The sequence below is a fragment of the Talpa europaea genome, assembly GCF_964194135.1.
Source record: "Talpa europaea genome assembly, chromosome: 14".
Taxonomy (NCBI): Eukaryota; Metazoa; Chordata; class Mammalia; order Eulipotyphla; family Talpidae; genus Talpa; species Talpa europaea.
In genome coordinates, this window is record NC_140082.1 from 77,107,110 (window position 1) to 77,121,908 (window position 14,799).

At 39.0% G+C, this 14,799-nt stretch overlaps 1 protein-coding gene across 2 annotated transcripts in view; it reads right to left on the reverse strand.

Annotated features, from left to right (window-relative positions):
• Positions 1–14,799, reverse strand: part of GABRG3 (gamma-aminobutyric acid type A receptor subunit gamma3) — a gene marked incomplete at both ends in the record, with an annotated part of 419,168 nt that overhangs the window by 378,358 nt on the left and 26,011 nt on the right. For both annotated transcript variants that reach the window (XM_084254301.1, XM_084254300.1), the window contains one exon: positions 3,180–3,247. In XM_084254301.1, coding sequence (XP_084110427.1) covers positions 3,180–3,247 — 68 coding nt within the window. The remainder of the gene's footprint in view (positions 1–3,179; positions 3,248–14,799) is intronic.

Below are 14,799 nucleotides of genomic sequence, written 5' to 3' on the forward strand. Positions count from 1 at the left end.
TTTCTCTATTTTTAAATTGCTTGCAGTCTTCATGAAGTCCAGTTTGAAGCACTTAGCATTCTTCTGAAACTGTGGGGCGATATTTTATAGACAGGAAAAATAGATTATCTGATGTATTCATAGTGTGAGAAGAAACCCTTTCTCATTTAGACTTCCAAGCAAAGTGTTTGGCAGGCAAAGATGAGAAACACTCATCCTTCAAGAAGCAGCTCAGCATAGAGGATATTCAGGGCAGGAAAGCTAAACTGTATATGATTATGGTGGACACTTATCCCCATACATTTGTCCAGACCCAGAAGGGGGTACAACATTAATAACAAGCCCATATGTGAATTTAGGGGGATAAAGATGTGACAATCTAGGTTTATTCATTGTAACGAGTGTACCTCTCCAGTGGCAATGTTCATAATGGGGGCCAGATGTGTATGGGAAATCTCTCTACCTTCCTCTCAATTTTTCTGTGCACTAAAACTTCCCTGAAAAGTTTATCCTTTAAAAAAGTTTAAATTAAAAAAAAAAAAGAAATGACTTGGAAGCTTCTGCCTCTGAAGCCTTTGAGACCTAGCTCGATGGTGTTGGGCATTCATTCCTCTGGTTATTTAGAATGTTGAAGATATTCAGAGGCACTGCTTTTTTTTTTTTTTTTAAGATTTATTTATTTATTTTATGCAAGAACCGGGCACAGGCCAGATGCATGGGAGGGTGAGAGGATTCACCAGAGACAGAGACGGGAACAGAACAGGCAGTTCTCATGAACTGTTGTTAAAAATCTAACACCAACAACTTAATTGTATCTGCCTCAGGACTCACCTCTGGTTTGGAGGTCTTCTAATACCTTGGACACTTACCCCTTGATAGAGGGTCAGAGTTAACAATTCTTTTTATTTAATATATTTTATAGAATTTACATTTCACTATACTGTATATTTCGGGTGTGTATCATTACAAATCAACATCTGTGTGGACTCCATTAAGTTCACCACTACAAATGCAGTTCCATCCTTCACCATACAAAGGACTCCTTTTACCCAAATTGCCCGCCTGGTAACCCCAAATCGGACTATAGTTCATTTGTTTGTTTGTTTTCTCTATATATCACATATGAGTAAAATCTACTTGTTTGTCTTTCTCATCTGATTTACTTCACTATGCATAATACCTTTTAGGTTCATACATGATGTTGTAAATGGCAGGATTTCATCTTTTTTTTATAGCTGAGTAGTATTCCATTATGCATATCAGGTCTACCGCATGCAGTTTACTTCTCTTTAAAAGGGAGAAAGGAGATCTGGTAGACATCTTGTGGGATCTCAACAAATTTCGTGAAGTATGACCTGTACATATCTCAGAGGGAAGTGAGTTTGCATGCTTCCCAAACATCAGAATCTGTTTAGGACAAACCTCAAGAGGAAGGCTAACTCCTCATGGAAACTGCAAAGCCCCAGCCCCCAGCAGGTCTAAGCTTGCTCCCAGAGCACCCACCCCCCTGGCCTGGCACAGCATATTAGCCCTCATCCCCCCATCAGGTCACACTGTTGTCCTGCCTTGGTCCACTTTCCCACACTGCCCTGCCTGGCAAACTCTTGCCTATGAGTCAAGTTTCAGATGGAAAAAAAACTCATAAGAAAGTCTATCCCAGAGATTGTTGCCATTAGCAGTTCTTATCACCTCCTGAGAGACTGTCACTTACTCAGCTTCCTCCTCTGCAATTTAGGATTTCTAGGCAGAAATCCCCATCAATTCCAAAGCAGAGCTTCACTAGACACAAAATAGATCTCAAAGTTATTGGAGTTCATGAAAATCCCAGGATAAAAAATGCAAGCACCTGTTCCCAAAATAAGTTTGTTACTATATATCTATGGAGACACTTTTTTCTTTGGGCGTGAAACATAAATTAGCGTTAGACATAAAGGTGTGGAATCCAGTGTTATGCAACAGATAGGGAGAAAAATGGAACTCCAGAATAAGAAACAAATAAACTAGCAGCCAGCAAGTTTGTGCTGCAGACTTTATAGTCATTTATCAGGAGAAGGAGATGTTGCATTTACCATTTACATTTTATGATCCACAGCCCATAGGTGGCATAAAGTGAACTCTCTGTAATCTATTTCACCTCTTTTCCAATGCCCTATCTTTGGTTTATGAGGATTTTTTTTTTAAAAAAACTGTAGTACCTATAAAAATAATTTTCCCTTACTTGGAACTTTTATACCACCAGAGAAAAAATGAACACTTTATAAAACTGGCAATGAAAAGAAACAATTGTGCTACTGATTGGACTGGGAGGTGGGGGCTATTCTTTCCATTCGCACAGCACTGCAATGAAAGGAAAGCATCTAAATCGACATTTGGCAGTTCTCACCCTCAGCATCATGCATCTCCAAACCCAGAAGCTAATGTGCAGTGGGGAGTACAAAGAAAGCCCTGGGGGGTGGGGCCTCCTGACACCATCATGGGGTCTGCAATGCAAGTGCCTGTCCTGGTTGACTACCCACCCAATGCGGGGAGGCAGCTGTCTTCTGCCACCCCTGATGGCACATGTCACATCAAGGTATCCCACCAACACATCAACACTTGCCTAATAACCACACACAAAGAAACTGGGAAAGCCTTCTCTCATAATGCGAAAATTACGTCTAGAAATATTCCACCTTGAAAATATAACTGTTTCACCCCACACTTTCTCCTATTAAAATAAAAAGCAGTTTATTTACCCTCAAAGTTGAATCTGAAGCCAGAAGCATAATCTGGGTAATTTCACATCCTTTCTCAAGAAGCACAATAAGGCAGACCTCTTGGAGATCAACAAAAGGTATTAAAAGTCAAAAAGTTGTCATTTACATTCTCCCTTAGGGTTCCAATATAGCCAACAACTGCATAACTGCAAATAATCTCAGCTGAACTCTACATGCAGTAAATATTAATATGTGTGTGCAATGATAGGGGTGCTAAAAACTTTTAATCATTAGAGCAATGTCTCACTGCTAGTGTCATACTCTAAATCTTGATTTTTTGCCATGTTCAACATTTAAACTATCTATAAATGCTGCAGATTTAAGATGGCAATTATGAGTCTTAAACCTGCATGATAAATCACGAACAGAAATCCACAAGGTGAATGCAAACAAGAACTGATCTATGTAAAGGCTGTCAGATCAGAAAAGAAAATGATTTCTTACCATGTTTATTGATGACACAGGACCAATGCTGTTAACATAGATGTCGACATCAATTACAGTTGGTTTTACTGTGGAGAAAAATACATGTATGTTAATACGCTGCTGGAGAGACAAAGGAAAGCATTATTCAATGCTGAATGACTCAAGCACTAACACCTCCAAGATTTATCGGAAAGGGGCAGATTTTCTTTGGGATTTGCCTTGTAGTGTTAATCCAAACCCTGCCTGTTTACCTTTGTAAGATTTTTAAAGAATGAGAGAATCTTACTTGTATTTAATAAGTTCCAGGAAAATAGCACATTTATATATTTCAAGTTGCCAGTGACAGATGACTACAAAGATGCATTACAACATAAGTCAACCTGATTATCCAGCAGATATAAAAAGATAAAATATAAGAGACTGCTTAAGTAATTTAATGTCAAAGTTTTGTTATAAAGATAAACCCAATTGATGAGCAATATCAGAGATGGGCTCACATTGTTTACTCCATGGCCGCCAAGGTATTGTTCTGAAGCAATGCAACTCAGAACAAAGATTTGGAGAGTATATACACCCAAGGAGAATAAAAAATATTGTTTATTGCTGCTATTGTTGCTACTGTGACTTCGAGACACAGATATTTATCATAGATTTAAAACTCCTATACCTCCCCAAAGTATAACATTTCAGTAAGTCAGGGAATTGTGGTTTCAATTATGAGGGCATAAAATTTATACAAATAGAAACTGTAATTTCTAACATTGTACATCAGTGGTAAAATGGACTCATTTAGCCTGAAAGAAAGCCAGTTCTTTTTCAATATCAGCAACAGAACTGAGAGATACCGGTAATCAGATTGCCAAGGTCAACCCCCGAGCCATGGGCAAATGTCCTTTGGAAGAGAGGCGCCCCCCTGAACTCAGCATCCACAGGTGAGAAAGAACAGGACAGCACCAACTTAGAATAACTCTGCCCTGGAGGAACATGAACAAGACTTTGTAACCACTGGATGGGAAATGGATTGTTTCTATGGAAACAAGAGTATATGTATCTGCAATTATTTCAAGGAGCTTCCTTCAGTTTTGCTTAATAGCTAATCACTCATGAATGGACTTTTGCACTGGACTTTTGGAATGATTTGTGGTACTTCTGAGCTCACTGTCCCTTGTGATTAAGTACCCAGCAGTCTGTAGCCTGTGCCATGCTTCTCCTAGCCCTCCAAGAAAAAGAAAACAATGATTATACACTTGCGCCAATTCCCCTAACATCTGTCAGTACAACTAAGTTATACTAGCCTCAGAGAGCTAGCTATTGAATTTTGGAATACACCCCAAGGCAGTTCTAGGTATGCACTGGGCATACATAAAAAGAATACTCTTGGGCCTCCCTGGTGGCACAAGGGGTTGAGCACCGCACTGTGAAGCTGTCCTCAGCCTCTGCAGCACAAGTTTGATCCCCGACCAGCCAGGGAGAAACCCACATGGTGAAACAGAAGCAGACCTCTCCTGTCTATTCTTCATTTTACATTAAGCTTTAAACTGACCACTATGAATAGTTAAGTAGCAACTTTCTTCAACTTAATTGGATTCAACAAATGCCCTATCTCCAAACACTACATAACCTTTGGTGATGTCACACAAAAGGCTGTGTAAGATAATGAGTTGACAATCAACTTTTAGCAAGAGATTTTTCTGGTTGTTTCAAGGAGTTTATTAGACTTCAGACCTACAGAGCTTTCAATCTCATCAAATAAAAAGCACTTGTAGACATAAAGCTTTAAAACTTGAAGTAGGAAGTATCAAATGAATATTAAGTTGCAATAATAAAGGTTTATAGAGATAAAAGCTTGGAATGTACACACATCTACATGTATGCATGTGCACAAAAGCTGGGGAAATTTACTGTTTTAAGTCAGTGTTATTTTAAGCAGAATCATGCTAAAGCAAAAGGAACATTCAGGAAATAGACTCTGACAGTAGTACCCAGAAAAGAGACTGACCAACCACAGGCAGGTCAAGGTTTATAATTCAAAGACTTGAAGCCCACAGCTAATATATACTCAAAAGAGAAAAACTGGAACAAGACAGGATGCCCTCTCTCACTGCTTGTATTCAGTACACTACTGCAAGTCCTAACTGGAGTATTCAGACATGACAAAGGAATAAGAGGCATCCAAACTAGAAAGACAGAGGTGAAACTGTCATTATTTGCTAATGATATCATCTTATGTAGAGAAAATTCCAAAGAGTCAACCAAAAGAATGGTTGGAACTAATCAACAACTTCACTGAAGTTGTAGGATATAAAACCAACTGATGGTAATCCCTTTACAATAATAATGAAATATCTGAAAAAGAAATTAGGGGGAAAAGACTATCCCATTCACAATAGCATCAAAAAGCAATAAAATAAGAATAAATTTAACCAAGGAAGTGAAAGGTCTGTACATAATCTGTATAATAAAACATGCAGTTTTTATAAAAACTATTGCTTTTTATAGTTTTTATAAAAACATGCAGTTTGTTATTGTTTTTTGTTATTTTATTTATTGTTTTTATTTTAAAAATATGTAGATTTTGAGGTGCATGTCATGTAGTGTTTCACCTATATTTCCTTCCATGTATTTTATAGTTTCAGGTCTTATGTCTAGATCTTTAATCCATTTTGAGTTGGTTTTTGTACACGGTGTGAGGCAGTAGTCAAGCTTCATTCTTTTGAGTGTAGTGACCCAGTTTTCCCAGCACCATTTATTGAATAAGCTTTCTTTGCTCCAGTGTATATTCTTTGCTCCTTTGTCAAAAATTAGTTGACCATAAATCTGTGGGTTTATTTCTGGATTTTCTATTTATTTCCATTGGTCTGTGTGTCTGTTCTTGTTCCAATACCATGCAGTTTTGATGATTATGGCTTTGTAGTATAGTTTGAAACACATCACCCAAAGCAGTGATAGTGAAGGCAAAGATAAACAGCTGGGACTACATCAAATTAAAGAGCTTCTACACAGCAAAAGAGACAATGACCAAAACAAAGAGAAACCCCATCGACTGGGAGAAAATTTTTGCACACAACACTGATGATAAAGGACTGATCACAAAAATTTACAAAGAGCTGATGAAACTCAACAGAAACAAAAATAATCCAGTCAAAAAATGGGCAGAAGAGCTAAAAAGAAACTTCTCCAAAGAGGAAATGTAAATGGCCAACAGGCATATGAGAAAATGTTCAATATCACTTGCAAACAGGGAAATGCAAATCAAAACTACTATGAGATACCATCTTACGCCAGTGAGAATGGCACATATTAAAAAAATTAAAAAAACTAGCAACAACAAATGTTGGCGAGGTTGTGGAGAAAAAGGAACTCTCCTGCATTGCTGGTAGGAGTGCAAACTGGTCCAACCACGATGGAGAGTTGTGTGGAGATTTCTGGACCTACTAAAGATAGAACTTCCATATGATCCAGCAATTCCACTCCTAGGTATTTACCCAAAGGACACAGAAACATTAATTCCAAAGGCACCTGCACCCCTATGTTTATAGCAGCACTATTTACAATAGCTAAGCTATGGAAACAACCCAAATGCCCAAAAATAGATGACTGGATCAAGAAGATGTGGTACATATACACAATGGAATATAACTCAGCTATCAAAAAAGATAAACACACGCAGTTTGCAGCAACATGGATGGAGCTAGAAGGGATCATGCTCAGCGAAATAAGTCAGAAAGAAAAAGAAAAGTACCGGATGGTCTCACTCATAGCAGGAATTTAGAAAACTTAAATAAGGGACCAGGAAAAAGACTAATTAATACAAAGTAAAAATCAAAATCAACAAGCAACTATAAACCAGAGACACACTGCAGGGGCGGGGAGGGGCGGGGAGAGGAAGGATTAGGGTAAAAATAAGGGGGAGGTGCAATTGTATGGGGAATACAACCAAAATGAAAATGCATACATTGTGCAAAAAATGAAAAGCGATGTAAGAATTATATAAAATAAAATATTTTAAAAAAGAAAGAAAAAAATATGTAGTTTTATAAAAACATGTGGTTTTTATTGAACATGCTCATGGACATCCTTGACTCCCAGTAAGAACTGGCCATTGGAGAGCAGGGTCTGTGTGAGTCACCCTCACCCCTTTCCATAGCATCTGGCATGATTCTTGGCATGCAGAATGTAGTCACTGAGTAGTACACAACTGTGCTTCCTGAAAATTGTGGTTTTAAATTATTATGTTTACTTATATTTTACATGTTAAATATGCATACAAGATTGCAAATGTAAACAAAAAAAGAATAACTTTTCTATATTCCCCACAAGCTGATGACAACTACAGGCTAATCCAACAGTTAAGTAGGCAAAGAACTGATAAAAGATTATTCAACATGAGGATACTCTTGAAAATAGTCACCTGTTACACAAGAAAGCATACTGACTCCGTGGAAGAGGAAAAAGTTTGACAGTGACATTGGGAGAGCAACTGAACACTTCATATTAATTCATAAACAGGGAAGAAAGAGACAAGGCCAGAAATAGTACAGGTGGAGTATTAGAAGAACTGAACTTTGGCACCAGTAAGTGTTAACAAGAAGGAAACTGGAGTGGAGTAAGGGTCCAGGTCTCAGAACTGGCCAGGAAAGGCAACCAGCCCCCAGTAAGCCGGCCTCCATCAGGCAGCAGTAGGAATGAGAAATGGAGAAACCAAGGAACATGGAGCAGACATGGTAACTGAATGGAGTACACTGCTGCTGACCATTTCTGTAATCTTGAAGTTTCTGCCCCTTGGTGCCCCGGGACCCCTACATGTCAGAGGTGTTGATTATAGAACCTAACTCGGGATGGGGTGGAAGGGCTATTAGACTGCTGTGAAGTCAATAGTAGGTGCTCAGTACGTGTACAGCTATGGGTGTTCTGGGCACAGAAAAGAATGACAAAATGTGGATTTAGTGACTTTCAGATAATATGTCTAAAGGTCATACTGGTCACTTGAACTTCTATTTTTTCATGAAAATGTCAATGCAATTATAGAAATATTTATGTATCAGCAAATGAACAGAAAAAGGGGAACAAATAACACCAACTCATGTCTGTGAGAGTTAAAGAAGAGGATCTTCCAATTTCCAGGAACCCCCTTTCTGGTTTGCCTTGCTTTTGGGAAAGGGAGTGGGGCTCATCTGTCATTAAACCCCTGTGGCTTAGAGCCTCTTTCCTTTAACTTAACAAAGAGTCCCACTGGGAAGGATGATGCACTGCTCCACTCCACTGCCAACTTGCCTTTAAGCACCACCACCCCTACATCTGCTGATGCTCACTTAACATTTATTAAATGGCACTATAATAAGTACATTTCATTTACTCTGTATGTTATACCATTTCCATTGCCATTTTATAGATAGGAAGTTAAAATGTAAATGAGGTCACTCACCCAAGATTATGCAGCCTCCCCCAAAGCAAAATACCCAGGTTAGACATCACTTTGGTAAAGAGACCAAAAGGAACTCTACAGAATTACTTCAATGGGAGTTCAGTATTATCATCATCATCATCATCATCAACAACATCACTACAAATAATTAGCCCAGACATTTATTAAAATGCAAGTAATCTTTCTCTGAGGTTTAGATTAAGCCCATCCATACTATCTTAGTGGAGATGTTTTTCTCTAGTTTGGAGTATTCTAGGTTACAGGGGGTGGATAAAAGGAACTGGGTAAGAGGTTCATAAACTTTTTTTAAGATTTATTTATTTATGCAAGAACTGGGGTACAGGCCAGAAGCGTGGGAGGGTAAGAGGATTCATAAGAGACTGAGTGGGGAGTACAGGCAGACCACCGAAAACACTACTGAGGGGAGCAGCGGGCGAGACAGGAGAGGTCTGCTGCACCATGTGGGTATATTCCTGGCCGGCCAGGAATTGAACCCACGCTGCAGAGGCTACAGACAGCTTCACAGCACTGTGCTCAACCTGCTGCACCACCGGGGAGGCCCCTAAACTTTTTTGATTCTTGATTAATCTAACAGTTTTGCCAAGACCCCAGGTCCATGCAAAAATATTTGTCACATCTTAGTGTTGGGGTATTGAAATGATAAAGTCCCATCTCAGCTCAGTTAGGATTTCTATCTGGCCAATTAACTTGGTTCAGACATTCAATTATAAGATCTCTAACTAATCACATCTGCACTGATCTCAGGATTATGGCTGTCAATTACAAAGTCTTCATTTCTTTCTCAATCATCCTTTCAGTATGTGATCTCAAGAGGACCATCAAGAGTTGACAAAGATCAAGATAAACTTATCAAAGGTTCACTGTGGATCCCACCTGAAAGTAAGACAAAGGTAAACAGTGAAAGTTTGCATTTAAATACACACATACAAAAATTTACTGCTAAAGAGGAAAGCTTGAGAATTCAAATTCTCAAAAGGCTGAAAAGAGCAGAGGAGTTAAAGTCTAGAACCAAAAATCCTTCAGAGTTCTGACAGGTAGGTGCTCAAAACTCACACTTCAATTTCTGTATCTTGAAAATATTTGGTGGTAAGAACCTAAGAGAATAGAGATAGGCATCTGTGAAGTCTCATAATCTTACATATCTGACTCTGAACTAGCCATATGACCTTATTAAAGTAATTTAAATTTCCGGAAGCTCATTTTCTCCTTCTGCAAATTGAATGTTTGAAGTAAGTTTTCTTTCCAACCATTAACTCTATTAACTATAATAGGAAAGATAAATTTTAACAACTCCCTTCACGATCATTTCTTCTCTTTCTACTGTCTGACTGGGAATATCAGGCTGCATTCACCAACAGAACTGTCATTACCAACTGCATTAAATCTTTAAACAACTAAGGGATTGAGAGTGGTTTGAGAGGCCTAGTATTTGACAGATACCATTAAAGTTCAAAACTGGAAGAATAGGATGCCCAGACATCCTTCCCCCTCAGAGTGATCAACTTAATAACAATACATGGATCAATTTAATTGTTATGAAAAATCCAAAAGCCAGTTATGAGGTCCCTTCACCACAGGCAAACTGGAAGTGAACATTATGGAATTTTCCCAGTGGGAATTCAGCAGAGACCCTATCCCAGAACAGCACAATTTCCCAACAACAGAAAACTGCCAGCTCCTGGACTTCTCTCAGGGGGAGGAAAAAAGAAGAGTGGAACATTCACCCCATACCCTGACTTTTGGGGGGAATTGTCTGAGGCATTGGCTTTTGTCTTGCCTGAATCTAACTTGCAGGTAGGTAGCACCATGTTGTTAGCTAATGAGAACAAAAGTTATCAATACAGTTTGGTCTATCAGCAAAGACTGCAGCACCACAGACAAAACATTAAGAGGGGAGCTCCTGTACTGTGGCTTGTGACAGCACCAGAGAAGGCTCAGTACAGTAGACAGACACCAGGGGGAGCTCCTGAATGGAGACCCGCAAACCTGATAAGATTACACATACAAGCCCAAAAGGATTCATCCTCAGGAAAGACTTCAGAGATTGCAGGAAGATAGGTAAATGTCCTTCCTGCACAAAACCAGACATCAAAGACTGGGAGAAATAGCTAATTTTTTCAAATGCCCAAATCTCACAGAAGATAATAAGGCATAAAAGAAACATAATCCAACCAAAGGAACAAATTAAATGTCTAGAAGATGACCCTAAAGAAACATAAATATTTGACTTACTAGACAAAGAATTCAAAATAGCCATACGTCGCACAATGAATCAAGGGAGCTTACAGACAACTAAACAGCATCTGGAAAATGATGCTTGAACAAAATGAGCTTTCATAAGAGAGACAGAAATTATGGGGGAAAAACAAATTTTGGAAGCTGAAGAATACAATCACTAGATTGAAAAATACACTAGAGGGACTCAACACTTCATGACCAATTGGAAGAAATAATCAATGAACTCTAAGACAGGACATTCAAAATGATAAAGATATTTCATACATATATAAAAGAAACACTGACAGAGTTAAAGGAAAAAATAGACAGCAACATAAATAGCAGGATATGTCAATACCTCACTTTCAGTGATGGGCTGAGCAACCAGTCATAAGATCAAGGAGAGTGAGATGTGACGACACTGCAGAGTAATTGCATCTAACAGACATGCAGAAAGTTCTACACACAACAATGGATTACTCATTCTTCTCAAATTCCAAGGAACATTCTTCAAGATAGACTACATGTAAGAGCACAAAACAAGTCTTAAAAAAATAAGGATGAGGGCCTCCCCGGTGGCGCAGCGGTTGAGCGCTGGGTTGCGAAGCTGCCCGCAGCCTCTCCGGCGCCGGTTCGATCCCCGGCTGCTCCCCGGCCACCAGAGGAGGGTCCCGCATAGCACGCAGACCTCTCCTGCCGCCCGCTGCTCCCCTCAGCAGTGTACTTCGGTCCTTCTGCCTGCTCTGCTCCCTGCTCTGGCTCTGGTGAATTCTCTCACCCTCCTGCACTTCTGACTGTACCCAGTGCATGTATAAACAAAACAAACAAACAAACAAGCAAATAAATAAATAAATAAAACATGCCTCTATTAAAAAAAAAGACTAAAAAAATAAAGATGAAACCATACATAGCAAATACCTGCTCTGACTACAGCATGAGAAGGAAAACTGGAGAATCCATAAACAGGTGAAAATTAAACACCCCACCCTTAAACAAAGAAAGGGTGAGAGAAAGAATGCAAATTAAAGCACTATATAGAGAAATATTAGATGCAGTGAAAGTAATACTAAGAGGGAAGTTTCTAGCAGTAAAAACTTCCATTAAAAAGAAGAAAGACTTTAAATCAATAACCCACTTCCATCTTAAGGAACTAGAAAAAGGAACCAACTCAACCAAAAGTTGCAGGAAGAAAAGAAATAATGATTTTAGCAGCGATAAGCATAGAGAATGGAAGACTGAAAAAAATCAACAAGTCCAATCTGATTCTTCAAAAAGATGAACAAAATTGGGCCTCCCCGGTGGCGCAGTGGGTTGAGCACAGTGCTGTGAAGTTGTCCGCAGCCTCTGCGGTGCAGGTTTGATTCCCAGCCAGCCAAGGAGATACCCACAGGGCACAGCAGACCTCTCCTGTCTTGACCGCTGCTCCCCTCAGCAGTGTATTTCAGTAAATCTGTCTGTTCTGCTCCCCGCTCTGTCTCTGGTGAATCCTCTCACCCTCCCACACCTCTGGCTTGTAGCCCAGTTCTTGTAGAAATAAAAATAAATCTTTAAAAATAAGATGAACAAAATTGATAAAACCTTAGCTAGACTAAGAGAAAAATCAAATAAGTTATAAAAGAAAGAGGGGACATTACAAATGTTGTTATAGAATAAAAAAGAATATAAAAGACTAATTTAAACAGTAAGTTGAACTAATAGAATTCAACAAATTGGATAACCTAGAAAAAATAAATTCTTAAAAACATACAACCTACCAAGACTGAATTATGAAGAAGTAAAACATTTGAGCATATTTGAAACTAGTAGAGATTGACTCAGTAATAAAAAAAGAACTGTCACAGTAGAGTCCAGGACCAGATGGCGTCCCTGGTGATTTCTACCAACATTTAAAGCAGAATTAACAACATTCCTCCCAAACACTTCCAAAAAATTGAAGAGGAGGGAACACTTGCAAATTAAATCTATGAGGCCAGCATTACTCTGATACTAAAGTCAGACCAAAATACTACAGGAAAAGTATCCTTTATGAATATTGATGCAAAAATCCTCAACAAACATCAAGAATTTAACAGCAAACTGAAAGGATTATATACCACGACCAAGTGGGATTTATTCCTGAAATGCTCCAGGAAAGGATACTTCAACAAGAAAATCAATTATACCACATTAACATTAACAAAATAAAGAAAAAAAAACATGATAATCTCAAATGATTTAAAGAAAGCATTTGACAAAATTCAACATCCTTTCATGATAAAAACACCCAGTAAACGAAGAACAAAGGGGAATACTTCCACATAACAAAGGCCATACATGAAAAGTCCACAACTTACAAAGAAGCAAAAGACACCCAAATTGGAAAGGAAGAAGAAAACATATGCTTGTAGAAATATGATCCTAGAAGTATAAAACTAAAGGCTACACACACAAAAAATCACTGGCTGTGCAGTTGTCAGGCACTAATTTCATTTAATCAAAATTTATCACCCCACCATGACAAAACATTATGCTAAGAGGAAAATAAGGAAAAACTTAGATGCACTGCTTTTAAGACTCCTACAGTGAAGTAAAGGAAATGTGTGTCTACATCTGAGTAGAAAACAAAGTTGAAAGTAATATGTTCTATAAAAAAAAAAAAAAACCTGTGGAACTTACTGTGGTTTCCAGAGAAAACTCATTGGACAAAGTGACCTTCTGAAGTGAAGCTATTCCAGGAGAAACAGAAAATGCATGGAGTTAGCCAGCAGGAGTTGCTCCTGGAAAGTGGGCATCGCTAAGTACACACATGCACTCTACAGAGAGTGCCTGTGTCTTTGATTTTTCTGGTATTTACCAGGCATGAGAGAAGGAAGGGAAAACATGTCAGGAAGAAAAAAATTGGTTATTATAAAAATTATAATAAAATTTATTGCCAGAATAAGAAGTTTGACTTTCATGTTGAAGAATTTTAATAAGAAAGTGGCTTGTGTCACCACTAACTTGTTCAGATTGTTCTGGCAACAGTCAAAGCTGTAAGGATGAGATGGATAATTGACGAATTAGTGGCCACTTATTTTTTTTAAAGATTTATTTATTTATTTATACAAGCACTGAGTATAGCCAGAAGCGCAGGAGGATGAGAGAATTCACCAGAGACAGAGTGGGGAACAGAACAGGCAGACTGACAAAATACACCACTGAGGGGAGCAGCGGGTGCCGCAGGAGAGATCTGTTACGCCATGTGGGACCCTCTCCAGTGGCCGGGGATGGAACCGGTGCTACAGAGGTTGTGGGCAGCTTCCCAGTCCAGTGCTCAACCGCTGCGCCACCAGGGGAGGCCCTGGGCACCTATTTTTTTTTTTTTTTAAGATTTATTTATTTATGCATACAAGAGCTGGGGCATAGGCCAGAGGTGTGGGGAGGCAGTGAGAGGATTCACCAGAGACTAAGCAGAACAGGTGGATCTGCTGAAATGCACTGCTGAGGAGAGCAGCAGGTGAGACAGGAGAGGTCTGCTGCACCATGTATGTTAGCTCCCTGGCTGGGGATTGAACTTAGGCCACAGTGGTTGGCGATAGCTTGCTAGTGCTGAGACTTAACACCTTGCGCCAGCAGGGAGGCCTGGGCACCTATTTTAAATGTTCCTATATATGTTAAGTAAGAGTCTGACAGGATAGCCACACACCTCAAATATCCAGAAGTAAATTACAAATGTAGAACCAAGTAGGAAAGTGACTTAAACCAAAGTGATAGATTTTGGAAAATATATACTAATACTTGAGAATAGAGGTTGAAGCCACAAAGGTCTATGTTAGCAAATTAAAGGGGACTGTATACAAAGAGAAGAGAATTAAAGATAACTTATTAGAGAGCTGAGCAGGTGATTGACAGGTGGAAAAAGAGATGCCAGAAAGGGAGACCAAGAGAAGGTGTTTGATTGAAGCAAAGGGAGAGGTCGGTCGATGTAAGAAAGATGTCAAGGTCTACACAGTGAAG